At 50.3% G+C, this 20597-nt stretch overlaps 1 protein-coding gene across 4 annotated transcripts in view; it reads right to left on the reverse strand.

Moving 5' to 3' along the window:
* Positions 1-1938: 1938 nt before the first annotated feature.
* Positions 1939-20597, reverse strand: part of AKAP1 (A kinase (PRKA) anchor protein 1) — a 35450-nt gene continuing 16791 nt past the window's right edge. For all 4 annotated transcript variants that reach the window (XM_011979231.1, XM_011979232.1, XM_011979229.1 and 1 more), the window contains 10 exons: positions 16096-17806; positions 13127-13260; positions 11368-11494; positions 10673-10800; positions 8675-8852; positions 7054-7204; positions 6388-6455; positions 4852-4925; positions 4267-4329; positions 1939-3056 (listed from right to left, as the gene is read on the reverse strand). In XM_011979231.1, coding sequence (XP_011834621.1) covers positions 2982-3056; positions 4267-4329; positions 4852-4925; positions 6388-6455; positions 7054-7204; positions 8675-8852; positions 10673-10800; positions 11368-11494; positions 13127-13260; positions 16096-17782 — 2685 coding nt within the window. In that variant the 5' untranslated portion in view covers positions 17783-17806 and the 3' untranslated portion in view covers positions 1939-2981. The remainder of the gene's footprint in view (positions 3057-4266; positions 4330-4851; positions 4926-6387; positions 6456-7053; positions 7205-8674; positions 8853-10672; positions 10801-11367; positions 11495-13126; positions 13261-16095; positions 17807-20597) is intronic.

Consider the following 20597-nt stretch of genomic DNA (forward strand, 5'->3'; position numbering starts at 1 on the left):
CTTGGGTCTGCTCATCTACGGAGTCCCTGCCTCCCTGGGTTGTGTCAAGGACTCAAGTGTTACCTGTAAAAGAGACAGCACCTGATATACAGTAAGCACTCCCTAACTCTAGCTACAACTCTCATTTTATCTTAGAACTGACATTAGTTATCATCTGACAGATGTTGATGTCTACAGGTGGCCTACCTGAAGTTATACAAGGTATAGCAGTAACCCTAGAACCCATCCTCCACGGTGATGCCCCAGAGACCAGAGGGGCGGTACTGACACCAACACCTGCAGTGAGAACAGGGTGGAAGCTCCAGCCTCCTGCGTCCAGCATGCCACCTCTCTCCCCTACAGCCTGGGCAGATTACCAGATCTCTCACCAGCACTGGCTTCTCCTGTGAGTTTCCAATTCACACCAACACAGGATGCCCCACAGGTAATTCAAAGAGGGTGTCTCAAAAGCACTTGCCCAGGCAGCTGACTTGCGGAGGGATGGAGTGAGGACCTCCATAAATCTGCTCCTCCTTGAGAACAATGAGATTTCTGGCAAAATGGTTAAAAGTCAAGGTTTTCAGAACTCTGGAAATTAATCAAAGGCCCGTAACAATCTGAGAAGCATTTATTTGAGGAGTACAAGTCCTTCCCCAGCCTCCAACCTGCTCTTCCTCTGGCATTCCAAACTGAGTTTAATGGAGGCACCCTTGCAGGGTAGGACTCTAAGGCCTGGGAGTCCCGAGTAGCAGCCCATCCCGCTCATGAAAGCGCAGGGGGCTTTATCAGAGGATCCTGACTTCATCACATCTTGTCTGCCCCAGGCTCCATCCCAGAAGAATCCCTTTCTCGTGTCTACACTTCCACCTCACCCATCCTTTTCCCTGCACCAGAATCACGTTTTAATGTTTGAAACCCCTCAATGGTTCCCTGGAGATAAAAGCTCAATCTGCACACCAGGCTCTGTGCGCATTCCCTAAGTTAGTCGGAAGGCTTCCATAGACCTTTTCATGCTCAAGCAATGCTAGATTATAGAGGAAAAGCTTAGACCTGGGTGTATGGTGACTTGGCCAAAGTCACACCCAATTCCTGCCAGGACTTAAAGCCAACAGTGGCTAAGAACTGCAGGGGAGCTCCCTGAGACCAAGCCCTGCAGAAGCAGAGGGCACTTCCATGATTAAATTGCCTTATGAGGTTATCTCATCTTACAGATGAGGGAAACCAAGGCTGTTAACCACACAGGTGAGAACCTGGATGGAGGGGAAGATAGGCACCTGACAGTGGCCACAGCTCAGGCTCATGGGGCTGCAGTCTTCCGCCAGGAGACAGGAAGGAGAACAAGCCAGCTGGGTTGGAACTGGGAGGAACTCCCAGGAGTGGTTGTGCGGTGGGGAGAATACCTCCAATCTGAATGGCCCTCAGGCTACATTAGTGCTCTAAAGACTAGAGCTCAAGCTCAACAGCCCTGCAGCCAGAGGCCTCAAACGTAGGGGGCGGGGCGGGGCAGGGCACTGGGATAGGCCTGGGCAGCAGTGGCCAGAGCCTTCTTTAAGAGCAGGGGCTATTATATATTGAGGCAGTATCTCTTCCCATACATAATGATGTATTTCTTACATCATTCTCATCACTATAGTAGATTAAATAACTTCATGAATCTATTAAGAATGACAACCAAAGAAGGCACAACCTGTTTTAGAAGCCAGTGATTTAAACTGAGTCTGGCTAGTTGATATGCAGTGAAGGAAGTCAGAGGACACTTGGCTGCCACCTGGTGGAACAAGAGAGAGAGAAGAAAAGGCGATAGAAATTTCTGGCCAAACTCTTCAAAAAACCACGGGTCTCCTGTAGAGGTGGTTGTGTGGGGCCTGTGATCCAGCTCGCCACACTCACCGCCCCCCTCTTCACTCTCCACCCCCCCCAATTCTTCACCACTAGAAAAAAATGGACTCAAAGCTATAGTTCATACAATTGAAGATTTATGTAAGTTTAAGTGACTTAAGTTACTTATTTTTAAACTGCACAATGCTGAAGCCAGTCTAAAAAAGAATCAAACACACCACTGCAAGTTAATTCAATGAGTTACTTTTTTTTTTTTTTTTTTTTTTAACAGATTTGTACAGCAAAAAGTTCCCAGATCACAGTCTCTACCATCCAGTCACCCGTCCAGTGTGCAGGAAGCCACAGGGGCCCTGGCCAGAGGGGCCAAGGGTGGCAGCTGCACTGCAGAGCTGACTTCTACTTACAGGTGATATGTGGCTGGAAAAATCTTGAGTTCCCTTTGTTCTCCAGTGTATCTTGTACAAAATATTACATTTGTTTAAACACATATTTACAGAGTTTGCACAAATAGAAAATGGGTACAAATTACAACCAGGCTTCGAAGGATACCAGTTCCCCTCCCCACTGACCAAGGTCAGGAGTGATGACCACTTCATATTTACAGCTGCAATTTAAAAAGTCTGTATTTAGAGACCTAGATGAAGTTTATAAAAACTGGTTAAATACCATCAATTCATTTATGTAAGCTGTACAAGTAGTGGATACCAATTAGTCAGTTCATGTCTTGCTCCCTGAAGAAAGATTTGAAGTAAAAGAAACCCTCTCAAGCAAGCAACACACATCCCTGGCCTGTCTGCCAGTTTGTTTGGATATTGCCGGGGAAGGAGACAGAAGGAAGAAGGGAATGGAACAGGGGAAGAGGACAATCTGGTTGAGACTGTTTCTATTCTTTTCTTTTTTTTTTTTTTTGAACAGCTGAGAACCAGGATAAGCCAGCTGACTTGTTAAACACTATCCTTTAGCTTTGAGAAGAGAACCCACGGTTTCATCCTTTTTTCTCAGAGACGAAACGTCTTCTCAATAGGACTACAGTATGGAGGAGGAAAGGACTTTCTGGAGAGGGCAATGTTTGTTATTCTGATGTTAATCTTTGACTTGAGTGCCAAGCCCGGTTTCAACAGTGCAAAAAAAGACTCTCAGGAAGCAGCATGGGGAACCGGGGGTCAAAGGCTTGCGTAGTAGCTGTCTACCCACTGGGCAAGGCCTCGCTCCACCAGGGACCGGTTTATCAACACCACCTAGAAAAGAAAGTTCCCTTAAAGCTTTGTCCATGGCACCTTGGGGCCATCTCCCAAGCCAACATGAGCTCTCCCCTCCCCAGTTGCCACTGCAGGCAAGAGATGTACAAGACTAACAGTGTAGCCTGGAGTCTTGGTGGCTCGTGCCTGTAATCCCAGCATTTTGGGAGGCTGAGGCAGGTGGATCACCTGAGGTCAGGAGTCCAAGACCAGCCTGGCCAACATGGTGAAACCCCGTCTCTACTAAAGATACAAAAATTAGCCAGGCGTGGTGGCACATGCCTGTAATCCCAGTTACTGAGGCTGAGGCAGAATCACTTGAACCCCGGAGGCGGAGGTTACAATGAGCCGAGATCACGCCACTGCATTCCAGCCTGGACAACAAGAGTGAGACTCTGTCTCCAAAAAGAAAATAAAACGAGTAACAGGGTGGGGGACATGGCTTGTGCTCTAGCCAACAGGAACATTTATTTAAGTGTTCTGTTGGCTGCTGTGGCATGAGGATAGGTGTCTTTTGTTGTCGCTGTTTTTGTTTTTTTTGAGACAGGGTCTTGCTCTGTCACCCAGGCTGGAATGCAGTGGCACAATCTTGGTTCACTGCAACCTCTGTCTCCCAGGTTCAAATGATTCTCCTGCCTCAGCCTCCCAAGCAGCTGGGATCACAGGTGTGCATCACCACACCCAGCAGATTTTTGTATTTTTAGTAGAGATGGGGGTCTTGCCATGTTGGCCAGGCTGGTCTCAAACTCCTGACCTCAAGTGATCTGCCCGTCTCGGCCTCCCAAAGTGCTGGGACTACAGGGGTGAGCCACGGTACCTGGCCAGGATAGGCTTTTTAATATGCTGAAGAAATCTAAGCTTTCATACCATAAGATAGAAGACAGAAAAACCCAACCTACGGAAGGTCCCAGAAGCTCTCACACAGGGTTTCTCCACCTTGGCACTACTGACATTTGGGGTTGGATAATTCTTTGCTGTGGGGCGCTGTCCTGAATACTATGGGATATTTCGTGGCATCCTTGGCCTCTACTCACTAGAGGACACTGGCACCACCACCCCCAATCAGGATATCCAAAGTGTCCCCTGGGAGGTGCTTGTCTACAGTTATATCCTCTGATTAACTCAAGAGGAAACAAATCCCAGGACCAGCTCTTAATCAATCCATTACTTCGGGTCAGCAACACAGAAGGAAAAGAAGGGCAGAACTTACTTCATCTCCAACCACACTCCACAGCTGAATCAGAGGAAGACCAGTTGGACTGTAACTTGTCACCTGAAGAAGTGGGGAGGGGGGAGTATGATATGGTTAGGTTTTGTGTCCCCACTCAAATATCATCTTGAATTGTAATGTCCATAATCCCCATGTTTCGAGGGAAAGACCTGGTGGGAGGTGATTGGATTATGAGGCAGTGTGCCCATGCTGTTCTCGTGATAGTGAGTTCTCAAGAGATCAGATGGTTTTATAAGTATCTGACAGTTCCTCCTTCACATATTGTCTCTTGCCTGCCCATCATGTAAGACGTGCCTCTTCCCTTTCTGCCATGATTGTAAGTTTCCTGAGGTCTCCCCAAGCCCGCAGAACTATGAGTCAATTAAACCTCTTTCCTTTATAGATTATTCAGCCCCGGGTATTTCTTTATGCAATGTGAGAACAGACTAACATCAAGTATTAGCTACTTCAGGCACCTTTCCTTAAATACTACTGGTCAATCCAGGGCCAAGCTACGGGAAAGAAGGCATTGAAAGGTCAGTTCCCCCAGCCAGCCTGCCTCCCCTACCCCCACCAACCACACACCTGAGCAAGCAGTGCTGTATTCCCTGTCATCTCGCTCATGGCGGCATCTGCTTCAGGTGAAAACTGGTCATCGTCTTCAGGAGGAAAAGGAAAAGCAGCATTTAAGGCTGTCACTGAGGCAAGGCACCCTTGTCATATACATAAGTTTCAAGTGCATTCCAAGTAGAATGCTTCAGATGCTGTGGGACTGCAGTGGGGAGATCCACCCGGGTCAGGGACAGAGCCTAGGCCTCCATACGACTCCCAGTGGATAAACTCAGGGCCGCTGCGGCATGTTGCCCACTGGAGCACAGACAACAGATGGACAGAAACTCTTGCCTTCACCACCAACATCACCACCAATACCAGCAGCAGCAGCAGCAGCAGCAGCACCACCACCACCACCAACTCGGGTGCTGGCAATGCAGAGCATATAGTATGTGTTCTTCCACCAAATTAGTAACACGCAGTGCTATCCCCACTTCACAGGAGAGAACACTGAGGCAAAGGTGGATTCCCGAAGGTCAACCAGTTCCCAAGTGGAGAAGGTGGGAATCAAACCCAGGCAGTTGGTCACACAGCCCAACAAGGGCAGCCACTCAGAGGGGGCAAGGCGCTGCGACAGCATTCAGCTTTGCTGGATTACAAAAGTCAACACAGAACAATACACCCAAGGCAAGCAGTGGTAAGGATGGGAGAGACAGGGGTTTACCAAGGAAGATCTAGGAAAATCTTACAAAGGAGAAAGAGTTTCAGCTGGGTCTGGACAGATGGCTTAGAAGGACAGAAGCAGAGAGGAAGGAGGGGCAACAGCAATAAAAGAAGCAAAACAAAGATCTGGCCCTAGTGCTCCCTCTGAGCCGACTCCAGCTAGACTGTAGTATTTCTAACGCATTTAATTGCTTAAGACAAGCAAGAAGAAGATCAGAAGGGGCAAACCTGGGGAGGGAATGGGATGGGATGAACTATCACCTACAAATATAAAATTCCTAGCCATAAACAGCTGCCATTTCATCACCCTCTACACACCAGACCTTAGGTTTATGTAATTCTCGCAGCCAGCATCAAAGACAGGTACCATTCCCATGTTCTGGGGTGAAAGTTGAGGCTAAGTAATTTGCCCAAGATTTTGCCAGTCCTCTTCCCTCTGACAATGCTTTCACAGTCTAAGACACCAGATAGGGTGTCCCCACTGTGTCCTGTGGAGCTATGGCCTGGCTGAGCAGTACAGCACACCCTCTACCACCGGGGCTAAGACTTTGGGTCTGAACTATAATCTGGAAAGTGCCTTTGTTGGAAGCCCTTCAGTGCCTGAGGTCTGAGTACAGTCTAGAGCAGCGGATCTCAAAGGATCAGCAGCACTGGTCTCACCTGGGAACTTGATAGCAATGTAAGCTCCTGGGCCTAAGCCCAGACCTATTCAATCAGAAGCTCTTGAGTGGCAGCAACCTACGTTAGCATAAGTCCTCCCGGTGAGAACAGAGGCTCTGAGAGAGAAAGACCTACTCTCGACAACTGTCCCCAACAATCCCCCAAGCCAGAGGCCCCAGCTGTTACCTGACAGGGGCATCACGCTGTCCAGAAGGACTTCTGCTCCCTGAAATGGCAGGGTGACAAAGTCAGACCTGGGAAGGCAAGAAAGGAACAAGTTTAACATGGACATGAAGGCTGACTCCACTCCAAGCCAGTATTCATCTTTGTACAGTGACGCCCACAACCTGGGACGCAGCGAAGCAGAGGGTTGGTACTTTGCAGCAGGCCACGGCTCACGGCACACCCAAACACAGAGAGCCGGCCCTGCTGCAAGCCTGACCTCAGAGGGACTTCCTACAGCAAATTCCTAAAAAGGAGCCCGCTTCACTTTTTTCCTTTTTTGTTGTTGTTGTAGAGATGAGGTCTTGCTATACTGCCCAGGCTGGGCCTGAACTCCTGCGCTCAAGTGACCCTCTCAAAGCGCTGGGATTTGCAGCAGGCCACCACGCCTTGGCCCAGCTTCCCTTTTGAAGGATGATGCTGAGGATTCTTCCACAAGACAGGCCTTCTAGCTCAGTTTAGCTGAGCGAGTAATGGAGTTTGTTTCTATCAGACTCTGCTAAAACACAGTAAGCAGCAGGAGAGAAGAATTAACCCTCACCCAAGCCCTGGCACAACTGAGCCAGCCATGCAGAGATCACACATCCCAGACAAGCAGGGCGTAGGCCTGTCTGAGGCATCTCCGCTCACCTGATTTGCCGAAGCACGTCTACTTTCACCCTCTTATATCCGCCGTAGTCCACGTATCGAATCTCCACTTCGTTGGTCTCCTCGTAGGAGGCAACCACTTGGGCTCGCCACCACGCCCCGTCCGCACCAGGGGCGGCACAGATGACCGTTACTGCAGGGCAGGGAGCGGAGTGTGTGGAACGCCTGGCCCAGGGCAGGGAACCAAGGGCCACCTGGCCACTACCCACCTCCCTGCGTTATTTCTCAGAGACCTGCACCTCCGCAGCGCAGGGGACAGGAACAGCAACCGGCCCCAAGCAAAGCCTCCCCCAAGCCCAAGACCAGCTGACGGAAGAACCTGGATGTGAGAAGTTCAGCCTAGCAAGTGTGCCACCCCCAAGGCCATCTAGACTGAAAAGCATTCAGTCTAGATCCATTACTCCAAAACTTACTGGGACCCAAGAGGGACACAAATGAACAGGAATAAACCAAGTAAACATAGCACTCAGGAATGGGGGCCAGGGCCAGCCTTACATTTAAGAGGAAGCCGCTGAAGAAATCAAGTGCAGCAGATCTCGGCATCCTCGTACCTAGGGTGTGCTCCAGCCCACAACTCAGATGGAGAGCTTGACCAGAAGGGGCCTCCTGGGCCTAAACCCCCTTCTTCTAACCTTTGCCTCTGGAAGGTGCTGAGAGCACCTGGGCAGTCGCCCAGGATCAAGGGGTCACTAACCCACTGTGGGTCAGAAGCAGATGAGACCACGAGGTAAAGGTTCCCAGCAGCACCCCAACAGCTGCCCCAGGCTGGCCAGGATGAGGACGTGTGACATGAGGCTGACTGTGCTGGGTCCTGACCCTTAGAGAGAACCCCTGGCAGTTACCCCTCGGACTCCAGTTCAGTCTTTACTGCTGGGTTAAGGCAACTTTAGAGAAGCTGATGAAAACTAAATCCTTATCCTTCCAAAAGGAAAAAAATAACACACAAAAAGCTACCGATCACTTCAAAAGTTTTCTACTGCACTGAGGGACCCCGCCAGCCCCTGGTGAGGAATGGGTGATGTTCTGACATTTGATCCTCTCTTGTAAGGACAACAAAGATAATAATGACAAAGGCTGGGCTCAGACCCCAGATCCTGCTCACTTGGGCAAGTCACTTGAGGCTCAGTTTTCTCATCTGTTAAACACAGATGACCCAACACACTGCACAGGCTTGTTGGACTTAGGGATTTTTTCATGGTAACCAGTATATGCATCAAGTGCTTTATATGTAACACATACAGTATTCAACACTAATTTCTGGAACAAGTAGGTATCACCCCCTTTAACAGATAATAAATAGGTGGCAGATACTGTGACACTGGCTTTGAGGGAAAAAAAAGAAAAAATTAAAAAAAAATTAGTGGCAGAGCTGGGATCTGAATCCCTGTGTCAAAACTCTACTCCAACACCCATCACTCTGCCAGCCAGTGGAAACCCCAGCTCTGCCTTGCCAGGAAACCCACCCCAGCTCCATAACAATGGCAAGAATTGAAGAATGCTGCTTCCATGAAGGATCCCAGAACAGCCTCCTCCTGATCAGGATCCAGGGCAGAACAGGCCACCCCAGGGGTCCCCCTTCCCGAACCCTCAGGGCGCTGCTTACTTTCCACCGGGGTGGGCAAGGTGGGGATTCCAGGCTGAGAGTAGCAGAGGTACATCTGCTGGTCGAGGCTGCGCAGTGCGTGGAAGGTAGGGTGTGTGTGCTGCTGCACGAACAGGTGCCCGGCGTTGACCTGGTTGACCACAATGACCTCCACGGTGATGCCATCAGGCAGCATGAGCTGTATAGAGGGGAAGGGGCAGCGGTCACTGAAACAATCCCTCTCATCTCATCTTTGAATAAGTCCCGAGGCCCAAGGGCAAGTCTCTGGGCTGGCACACCTTTGAAAAGGGCAACTCAAGACAACATGGCACCCAGAAGGCAGAGGCTGAAGGACTACCTTAACAATAGAAAATGTGCAACACCCCTGTGGCTGTTGTCCTGCAATACCACGAGCAGCCATTAGGGACAGTCTCACCTCAGGGCCAGGCAGGGAGGGTCCCACAGATACGGGGCAACCAAGAAGCAACTGCAGAGGTAGTGCTGCGCCTTGCACAGGCCTGGGCAGGGTCCACCTACCAGCAGTGCCCTCCCTCCCACTTCCATTGATGAATCTGTAAGACCCAGGGAGGGCAAACACAGGAATGAGGTGGCCACTGAGAACAGGACTCCTGAAAACAAGCAGTAGGCAGGCCCTCAGGCCCTTTAGCCAACTCCTGTGGACTGGCAGCTGACCCCAGGAGCCTATGATCTGACAGCATCTACGCTGCCTTCCCAAGAGCAAGCAGTGGCCTCAGGTCAGGTCCGTGGTCAAGGTCTAGCAGAGTCTGCTTCCTATTTGGTCTCCCTCCTGCTGCTTACCCTCCTGAGGTCAGGAGTTCAAGACAAGCCTGGCAAATGTGGTGAAATCCCATCTCTACTAAAAATACAAAAATTAGCCGGGCATGGTGGAGCACACCTATAATCCCAGCTACTCAGGAGGCTGGGGCAGGAGAATCGGTTGAACCTGGTGGGCAGAGGTTGCAGTGAGTCAAGATCATGCCACTGTACTCCAGACTGGGCAACAGAGTCAGACTCTGTCTCAAAAAAAAGAAAAGAAAAAAAGAGAGTGAGTCTAGGACCGAGCCTCCTGGGAAAAAACTCTTGATTCAGGAATAAAGCATAAAGTGGTATTCAGCCCACTCTCAAATATCCACAGGAAAAAGACACCCCGATCCTTTCCCTCCAGTCCAAGGGCCTTTGCAAAGGGGAAGACACAAAATTGAAATGCCTATCATCCTTTAAAAAAACACACAAACAGGAAAAAAAAAAAACCACCCAGGAGGGCAATTTCCTTGGAGCAGCACAGTCAAGCCCATCTGTGTAAAATGTAGTCTTTGGTCCACAGAACTCTGCAATTCTACTCCCAGTGAGATGAGGCCCTACTAGGGTCAGAGCCATACTGCAGGACATGGCGGCGGCCCTGAGAGACCCTGCAGTCAGCCGCACACAGGAGCCCCGGAGCCCTCTTCCCTCTGCCAAAAGCAACCTCCAAAGAGTCACTGGGCTTCCAGGCCTGGTGGGAAGTATTCACTCTTCTTTGTAATTGAGGCACCTCCTGGGGAGGGGGAAGGGGAAGGAGATCCTTCACTAGGGCCACTGCTAAGGCCTGACTCAACCAGAAGAAAGAACAAGCGCCATCCAAACCCATGATACTAGTCCCACTCAGGTCTCAGGTGTTGAATGGCGACCCTGGACGCACCCAGTCTCCTGGCTGAACTCCATCCTTTCTAAGCAAATGCCTAGAAAACTTAAAAGGTGCCCAGGCAGCAGAGCCAAGGAAAGTGGTCCTCCCACGTGGGGACCAAGAGGCCTCTGGTTTCCTGCCAGGACTATCACCACCTAACCCCTGTCCCCAGAACACAATCCCATAGCAGAACCGACCAGTGGAGGCCAGAGGGGAGAGGGCACAGGCACTCATGTGCACTTGGCCTTCTTAGCCTGAGGTCTGGGGAGTTTCTTGTTTGGGGTAGGTTCTGGGGAAAGAGGCAAGAAGTCCGGATCACCCAGTAGCACGCTCACCCAGGATGTCATTGGCAGAGAAGGCAGCGCCAGTGAAGGCAATGGGGGAGCGTAGATATTGGTGAGGTTCAGCTCCTTGAACTTCTTCCCAATCAAGTTCAGCGCTTTGTCTACATGATGCTGAGAGCCTAAATAGAGGAGAGGTGCAGGACACACAATCACTGTAAGAGGAAAGTCACACACACACTCACAAAAACACAGCCACATACCCTACTCCACTGGACTTTGCATAGAGTTCAAGTGCATCTCTGAAGTACCAAAACACTTAAGCTCTGCTTTAGGAAGAAAGGCATCGAAGCCTTTCAAATGATACCTCTGCCATTATGATCCACGCTTTCAATGCAACAGGAAGAGGTAGGCAGCTGGGAAAACACCAAAGGGGAATTGTACACAGGGCACTTCTGCTTTGAGAGGAGGCTTTATGGGGTGGTGGGCACTGTGAACCCAGGACCCAGGCCCCGCCCAACCAAGCACCCACCCTTCTCCTGGCCAAAGATCAGAGTAGGGAGGGACCTAAGTTTCCCGCAGGCACCTGAAATGGGGGAAAGGCTGCAGGGAAGACACCCAAGGCTCCCTTCCCTGGGATGAGAAGTAGGGTTTCCTATTTCAAAAAGATAGCAATTGAAACTCAGATGCTAGTCACTTCTATTTAATATTTCAGGTAAGAGGCAATACAAGCAGCAGATGCTACTGACCTTCTATGTGGCAGATCTGGACGCTCTGGGTGTAAGGCAGGGTTGAAATGTAGATCTTGGCACCAGATGTTTGTTTCAGAAAACTCACATACCGCCCCTGCTTGCCAATTAGCCGACCGACTAAGTGCTTCCAGAAAGAGAAAAAGAGTTGAGAGGATTAACGGGAAACCAATTCCCTGGACACCCAAAGACCTACTTCTGTTTTACACAAGATCACGCTCAAACATATTAGCTGTTACCATGTCAGCATTTATTTTCCAGGACTATGCTAAGCACTTACATTTACTCATAGTACCTATGAAACACATAACTTTATCACCATTCTGTAGACGGGGAAAGAAGCCCAGAGAGGCTAAGGAACTACCTTAAGGTCACACAGCTGCTAACCAGGAAGTTGAACCAGGCAGTGTGGCTCCAGGACCAAGCAGTTCCCATTTCATCCCAAAAATGTGGCCCAGACCCAGAAAGCTGCAAAGGGAGCAGCATCTTCTCCTCTAAAACCCGTGCTAAGTTGTTTTGCCAGCACACAATTTCTCGTGCCCCTCTCCCTCTGGTCTACTCAGATCCAAAGATAAAGGGGCTCGATTTGAAAATGAAGGTCTAAGAACCCTGGGCTCCCACTGCCAAGTGACAGCAGGTTGGAGTCTGCAGAGCAGAAGGCACGCAGAAGTCCCCAGTGCGCCAGAGTTCAAGGCGGACAGAAGGAGCCAAACTTAACCCTTACGTAAGACGGGCTCCCACACAACCCCCAACGACCCCCTCCCAGAGGAGCTAGTGGGGACACGGTCCCTCCTCAGGCATAGCCTTTCTCGTCACGCCCTTTGTAACCACTGAAGGAAAAGCAGGCAGGATGGGTAAGGACCCTCCAGGGAGGAAACCACCAAGAGAGCTGGCAACCCAGGGTCAAAACAGCCACTCTGACCCAGAGTTCAGACCAAGTCAAATCTCCACCCGAGCACAGAGCCCAGGGCTCTGGGAGAATGCGGTCTGACAAATTATTTCCGAGCCCCAGAGACAAACATCAAGATCAAGCTAATATGTTGTAAGTTCTAACAGCAAGAAGCTCGAAAGCACTTAAGCACTCAGGAATGGGGGACTGATGAAGTAAACTGACATTCACACAATGAATAATGCAGTTACAATCACATTTTCAAAGAATAACACACAAAAATTAAATTGTTAAATATTTAAAGTATTAATTAAAGTGACATAATCTCAGTTTTGTTTAAAAACCATAGGGTGCCAGAGGAGAAGGAAATAAAAGTCTTTCACAGTCACTCTCAAGGGTAGGATTAGAGCTGATTTTTATTTTCTGCATATATTTCTATACTTTTCAAGTTCTCTAAAATATGGATTTATGCTTTGCTCAATTATAAAATACACTTTACGTTGGAGCACTTGAGCAGAGCTCAGTGAAGGGATTCTGGCTGGCCCCCACGGCCTCAGTGTTTTTTTTCCAAATAGATCTCAGCCCCAGAATATGCAAGAACCACCCCCAAGGGAGAGATACACAGGCCTGCAAGTTTGAGAAGTACAAGAATAAGATGCTCCTGGAAGCAGCCAGAGGAATTCCATGTTGCAGGAAACTCTCTGAGCCTTGGCAAAGTGTAGTGTGTCCTCTCCCCGCAGCCTTTGGCTGACCCAGGGCTCCTTCTGGTTTACTGTCCCTCTCCCAGCTCCCTCCCCCAGGTCTAACGGCCCTGGCCCCAGGGAGCTTTGCGGGTTACCATGGAACCAGCCTGGGGGACTCCACCCCTACCTTTGGCACCTCGATCTCCCAGATGATGAGGTCGACCTTCTTAGGGTTGGAGCCTGCCTGGGCATTTTGGAAGCTCTCAGTCTTCTTGAGACTGCAACAGCTATCCACAGAATCCATGCTGTTCCTGTCAGAACCTGCAGGGGAGGAAGCAGCAGGCGCGCACACACACAGACCCCAGCTCAGAGCAGCCAGTAACCCAGAACTTCCCAAACTCACATTCCCGGGAGGCCCTGCCCCACACCCGCTCCTCAAGCTTGGCAGGTGACTGTCAACTTACAGTCTAGAAGGCTCAGAACAACCCCAATGAAAGGAGGACTGGGGGTGTCGATACACCTAATTTTAGCCTGCCACTTACAGTCCCACTTGCTTAATTGGGAGCCGCACCCAGCCACAGCTGCTGGAGCAGAGACACAAGTGGTGAACTGGGAAGGGACAGACTGCGCCCAGGGAAGGGGAGCCCACAGGGCAGGGGAGGAGACATGCTTGAGGTCCACATGGTCCTGAGAGCCAGACCGATGGACTGCAAACACCTTGACACCCTTCCAACTATCCTACCCTCTCAGTCCAAGGCTCAGTCGGTCTCCTGTCCCCAGGGCCCAGTTCCAGGGTCACAGGTACAGGCCTTCAGCCAAGCAGAGCTAGACAAAGTCCTCATTGGCCTGCCTGAGGGCCCCATTCTTATACCTAGCGGGGACCTGCTCGTTCCTCTGCCATATGTGGACAAAAAAAGGAGAGTCTCCTTTCCCTTTGCTTAGGCCTGATTCGTGCAACTCTGAACACTCTTCTGGCTCAAATACTCCCTTGGTCAAAAGACGGAGCCAAAGCTCATGGCCAAGAAAACCCAATGGGAAAAGGACTCTGCTCCCGACCTGGGCTGTTTCACTCTCGCTCAAGAGTGTGCCAAAGGGACTGTCACAAAAAAGAGGGTCCAGATCAGCTCAAGAGAAGTGGCCCTGGCTTAAATATGGATGACTCAATCACCAGAAAGAGATCACTCCTGAGAGTCTACCAACTAGGTTACCTTCCACATGGTTTCTCCAAACCCTGGGCATAATCCTTTGCCAAGTAACCCATACACTGGATGCAGAGAACTAAGGCCCAAGAGATCCTGCTTCCAGCTAAGGAAGAATCACCTTCAAAGTGACATTCCCCCTTAACCTAGGCGCTTGGAACAGGATTCATGCAGGGAAAAGTACCCCTTCTAGGGGAAGACTGCTTGGCTAGGGAAGCATAACAGGCTGACAGGGGTTGGGGAAGGGGGCGGGGAGCTCTGCTCACTCACAGCCCCCAGCCTCTGTCCCACAGAATGGGACTGGCTAACACCCGCCATCCCGATGGCGCCCAGCAGTGGCTCAGAACCACACCAGGACTCTAGCAGGCTGCACTCCAAGGCCAGCTGCCAGCTCCCTCAGTAGGGTGGTCCCTGGACCCCTCTCAGCTTCAACTTTCTCACACACAAAGCAGAGCTGACATGAGGGTGCATGCAAGGCACTACCCTGGTGCTTGGCACCCACTGCATGCTCGTGGACAGTATTACCTCATTTCCACCCGCCATCTCTAAACCTCCCTGCCCATCACCATGGCTTAGGTTCGAGCCTAAACTCAACAGGTCTGAGTAGCTACTACTATCCATCTAGAGCAGGCAGACAAGGCTGTGGGGCTTGTTAATTCAGCTGATGGGCAGTAAGCAAAGGGAAACTCCTTTATTCTTAAAAAATAAATAAAACAAAAACCACCCATTTTAAGATGCAGTATTTTAAGAAACATTTAAACATCCAGAGATTAGGATGCATCATATAGTAGCTGGCCTTCTATAATCATGACTGGCAGCACTTTTGTCTTTCCAAGGTACATAAAAACAGTAGTGTCGCAACAGCATCTTGGAGGTGACAAAACGTAGTGTGTGGTACAAACGAGATGCTGCCGAAAGTAGTAAAATTCCCGATAAAGATTCCCAACCTTCCCGGAGCTGAAATGGGAGGGAATGGCTCCAGGACAAACGTCAGAGAGGCACTGGGATATTCGTGGCCTCTCTCCATGAGATAAATGAAAACACCCCAGGGCGGCTGCAGAAGCAGGGTCAGGAGCTGCTGACCTGTAAGTTAGCGGTCTGAACTGTCTACGCTGGGGTCAGCACTCGAAAAACCCAGGACACCTCGTTATCAAAGTGTCCCGCTTTCCCGGGGTGGAGCTGCAGCTGCACAGAAAGAAAATGGCTGAGGCTCTCTGCAAAGGTGACAGCGACAACTCAGGAAGCTCGAGCCTCCCACAAGTATTTAAAGCTGTGGCCATTCTTTGGGCACTTACCCTGTAAGAGCTTCTGGAGAAGGAAAGCAGGTGAAGACATGGGAACAAGCACATGATTAAAAGGAAATAAACCATTCAAAACACTCACACCCATACTTGGCACTCAAGGGAGGTAAAGCTAAAGAGGCCTCTCCATTAAAACACACACACACACACACACACACACACACACACACAGAGGTTAGTGTTTAAAAAAGAAAAAAAATGGGCTGGGCATGGTGGCTCACACCTATAATCCTGCCCTCTGGGAGGCCGAGGGCGGAAGGATCACTTGAGCCCAGGAGTGAGAGACCAGCCTGGGCAACACAGGAAGACTCCATCTGCACCCAAATAATAATTCTTTTAAAAAAAGAAAAAAAGGCACACTAATGTTAATCAGTGAGCCCAACTTGGAGCTGGTTCCTTGGGAAGGGCTCACTGGGGAAGGTCACCGGCTGAGGAACCAAGTGACAGCTCCCAAGACTTGGGGTTTCAGGGCAATCTAACTGCTCAGTTACCCACCAGCTTTATGCCGTGTCCAGCTCTCTGCAGGTTGGGACAAAGAGCTGAAGAGCACCGTGACTTTGCTGCACAAGTAGCAGAAGGGAGAGGCAGACTGGCGGCCTTTCTCCAAGAAATACTGGAAGCGCCCCATCCTCTAAATGAACCCGAGACCCTCCTACCTCCTGAATGATCTGCTTCCACATCCATGGTCCATCCATCCTCAGCCCCCAAGTCTGACAACTCCCCCTTCAGCACCCCATTGCTGAAGGGCACAGTACTTTCTGGCAGTGGCGGGGTGATGGCCTTGTCCCTGGGGCTTGAGCTAGTCTCTGTGCAAGAGTCTTCAAGCCCTGAAGTGCTGAGAGAATCCGAGCAGTGTCCTGGGGAAGCCACCAAAGGGACACTTTGGCTGCTGTCTGACATGCAGGTGACACATGTGGCATCTTCCACCAGGATGCCCGCCCGGTCAGGCGACTCTTCACCAGGAGTGGTCGGTGGCAGGCAGGGGGTCAGGGAGATGTGGTGTGCAGAGATCTTTGGTTTACTGTCCTTGATGGGGCTGGACAGAGGGCTGTTCAGGCAGCTCACGTAGGTCTTTGGTGGTGCTGAGCCCTCTGCTGGTAGGCCTGGCAAGGGGAGGGCAGCATCCGACGGGGCAGCAGCTGCCTCTGCTGTGGCAGGTTCCCCAGTGTCGGAGCCCAAGACAGTGTGCTGGTGAACTGGGACACAGCTCTCTTCCTCCTGCCCTTGGAGCTGACTGGCCTGATACACACAACCTGTAACCTTGCCCACCGCGGTGGCCAGCACCTGTTCGGTTGCTTCCGAGATCACCTGGGAGATTATCTGGAAGGCAGCCTGCTCAATCTCCTCATTTCTATCCAAGCCCTCCCCATTTCTATCCAAGCCCTCCTCATTTCTATCCAAGCTCTCCTCATTTCTATCCAAGCTCTCCTCATTGCCCAGTTCTCCCTCGACATCTCTGTCCTGGGCTTTGGCATCTGTGATTGGAGGTGCTGGTGCCGCATCGTCCTTCGGCAGCTCTGTGTGAGCCGACTTGATGAACCTACTTGGCAACTTCTCTGCTACATACTCCTCCTCCTGCACCGGCCCCACCTGGGATGAGCTGCTCTTCCCCTTCTCTTCTTCCCCTTCTAAAGAGGCTAGGTTGGGGGCCTTGCTGTTCTCCAATTCCAAGACATGCTCCTGAGACAATAGATCTTCTTCAAGCACCTTTTCCCCCAACACAGCATCACCGGTCCCTTCGGCCCCACCTGTCTCTCTTGCCCTCTCCCCAGAGCCATGCTTCTCTGGGGGCGCTGCAGGGTAGCCTGGCTGGCCCCTCCCTGGCACCCTACTGAACGGGGACTCTTGCTTACACACCTCAGCTGATTTGTGGGGGAAGAGTACACCCTTTGGAGATGAAAGGGGGCACTCTAGAGGAATCGATTTGGTTTCACCACCTGTCAGGGCTAGCTCCAGCTTTGCACTGTTGTCTCTGCGTGTTCCTGGTCGCAATCTCATGTCTATGGTGTTAGGAAGACTGCCCGAGGACTCTGATCTTCGGCGAGGTGGGTGTGCCCGGAGCAATGCTGGTGGCTCTGCAGGCAGCTTGCTCACGGTGGACAGTTCCTTTTCTGGCGGCTCTGTGACGCTGGGGGGCATGGACACTACTTCGGGACAGACGTCTTCCATGGGAAGAGGTTCTTTGATGGCAGAGTCAGCCCTCAGCTGCACAGCACCAGCCTCCACCTGCTCATCATGGCTGCTGACGTGGCCTTTTTTACGAGAGAAAAACCACCACCAGCCGAGAAGTGCCAGCATCCCAGGCAATGCCAAGGGGAAGAGCGAACGGAACTGGATTGCCATCCTGCAGGCTTGAAGTAATTACACCTGGGGAGAGCAGGAGAGTGGGGAGGAAGAATGTCACAGAGCCAGGTAGGAGGATACTGGCAACTGCACATGCAAGACAGTCAACAGGGTAGGGCCGAAGCCATCTCCCCCACCTTCCCTGCCCTCCAAGAGGAGCACACTCTCAGCTTGTACCAGTCCACCCTCTGTGTGATCCACTGGGGGTCAGAGGCCAGGAAGAGGCATCTTCCCCTCCATGCTCCCCAACTCACACACCCTCTTGAAACAAACCGAGCATTCTGTTCTTTAACCCAAATTCCTCCCTCCATCACTTCATGATGCCAAAGTCTCCCTATGTTCCCCAAAGGGGCTGGCTCTGCTCAGTGTGGCTCAGCTCTCTAAACTCACAGAACATTTTTATCTATCAAGTGGCATCGGAGCATTTCAAACCCCCATGGAATCCACATGTACATGGGTTCCTCACATCTCCCCACAAAATGAGTCAATGAAATGGCACTTCATTACTCAGCAATTAGAGATGCTGAGAATGAAGGAGGAATAAAATTTCAAATGGCTAAGGAGATGCTCCAGGGTGAGGGACCAACACAGCAAACCGCAGCATGAAGGGCCAGGTCAGACTTGGAGGACTCAAGTACAGGCGGTCCCTGATCTTCCAAGGCTCAACTTAGAATTTTTCAACTTTACAATGGTGTGAAAGCAATACCCATTCAATGGAAACTATACTTCCAATTTTGGATTCTGATCTTTTCCTGGACTAGCGATATGTGATGCGCTACTCTCTCACGATGCTAGCTCCCAGTCATCCACTCTATCACAAGGGTGAACATCGGGCATCCAGAGTGGACCGTGCTGCTAGGTGATTTTGCCCAACTGTAGACTACTGTGAGTGTTCTCAGCTCGTGTAAAGTAGGCTAGGCTAAACTATGGTGTTCAGTAGGTTAGGTGCATTAGATGTGTTTATTTTTTATTTATGCTATTTTCAGCTTACAATGGGTCTACCAGGATGTAACTCCATTGTAAGCTGAGGAGCATCCGTACCCTCGTGGGGTCAGTGAGGGTGTCCCAGCGCCCCACTGCGTAGTCTGGACTTTATCCTGTAGACAACAGAGAACCAGCATAGGTCTGCAAGGCACACACACCAAATTGTTTCTAGAAGGCAATTTTGGGAACAGGATGAAAAGTGCATCGAGACTGGGCGTGATGGCTCATGCCTGTAATCCCAGCACTTCGGGAGGCAGAGCTGGGCAAATCATCTGAGGTCAGGAGTTCGAGACTAGCCTGGGCAACACGGTGAAACCCTGTCTCTACTAAAAATACAAAAATTAGCTGGGCGTGGTGGCACACACCTGTAATCCCAGCTACTCAGGAGGCTGAGGCAGAAGAATCACTTGAACCCGGAGGCAGAGGTTGCAATGAGCCAAGATCAAGACTCCATCTCAAAAAAGAAAAGTGAAGAGATGGAACAGAAGGAACCTAGAAACCTAAGTCAGTTAGGTCTAAGCAAAGAGAAACGGTAAGGGCCTAGAAGGCAACAGCAGACATGGAAAGGGGATAGAAAACTCAATTTTTCCTCATCTGTAAATTGGGGACACATCTCTTAATGGATGGTTGGTATAAGGATTAGCTGAGATATAGAAAGTTCTTTGCAAAGCAGGGTTAACACTCATTAAAGGTATACGACGGGCTTATTCTAGAACACTTACATTCAATGCTTCCTGTGCCAGCAAACTTTAAATCTCTCTGCCAAAGTAATGTCTTTTTAAAACCAAAAATCCTTGAACTGACAAGCTGAATTACACCTTATTTGGGTTTGTTTTTAGAGATAACAAATGTACATGTTTTAACAACTCATACTGGTTTAACTGACTTATATTAATGTTTTCTGGCAGAACCAGAACATCAATACTTTTAAAAGTTCCCTGAGAGGTTCTAATTTCCAGCCAAGGCTGGGAACCACTACTCTAGGACTCCGCCTCTGAAAGTGGATCCATGTACCGGAAGTCCTGAATATTGCCTGGGGCCTTGCAAGAAATGCAGTACCTCAGTCTCACCTCAGACCTGCTTGTTAACAAGACCCCTAGGGGATTCCGAAGGACCTTACAGTTTGTGAAGGAATGCTAAGAGGTGTGTTCTGTCCCTACAGTGATGAAGTAGCAGTGGTAGTGAGCAGGTCACCTCCATTTGAAAGTCCCCATATCTTTAAAGGTAAACTTTCTTGCTGATACTTGAAGCAGCAGCAATGATAGCATTTGAAGGAAAATGCAGGGTTAGGCAGTGGCCAGGGCTAAGACTTTACATCAATTCCTCAGAGAGAAAACTTAGTGCTACCATTTTACTTCACATTCAAACACACAACCTTGCTAGATTGTTTTCCTTTTATCTCACTGTCGTCCAGGCTGGAGTGCAGTGGTGTGATCTCAGCTCATTCCAACCTCAGGCTCTGGGTTCAAGCAATTCTCCTGCCTCAGCCTCCAGAGTAGCTGGGTCTACAGGCGCCCACCATCACGCCTGGCTAATTTTTGTATTTTTGGTAGAGACGGGGTTTCGCCATGTTGGCTAGGCTGGAACTCCAGACCTCAGGTGATCCGCCAGCCAGCCTCCCAAAGTGCTGGGATGACAGGCCACGGCGCCCAGCCAAATGTATTACTATCTTAAAGGTTAAAATAGCTCAAGGAGGCTGGGTGCAGTGGCTCACGCCTATAATTCTAGCATTTTTGGAAGCTGAGGCAGGTGGATCACAAGGTCAGGAGATCGAGACCATCCTGGCTCACATGTTGTAACCGTGTTTCACTAAAAATAAAAATAAAATAAA

Source organism: Mandrillus leucophaeus, unplaced genomic scaffold, assembly GCF_000951045.1.
Source record: "Mandrillus leucophaeus isolate KB7577 unplaced genomic scaffold, Mleu.le_1.0 Scaffold20, whole genome shotgun sequence".
NCBI lineage: Eukaryota > Metazoa > Chordata > Mammalia > Primates > Cercopithecidae > Mandrillus > Mandrillus leucophaeus.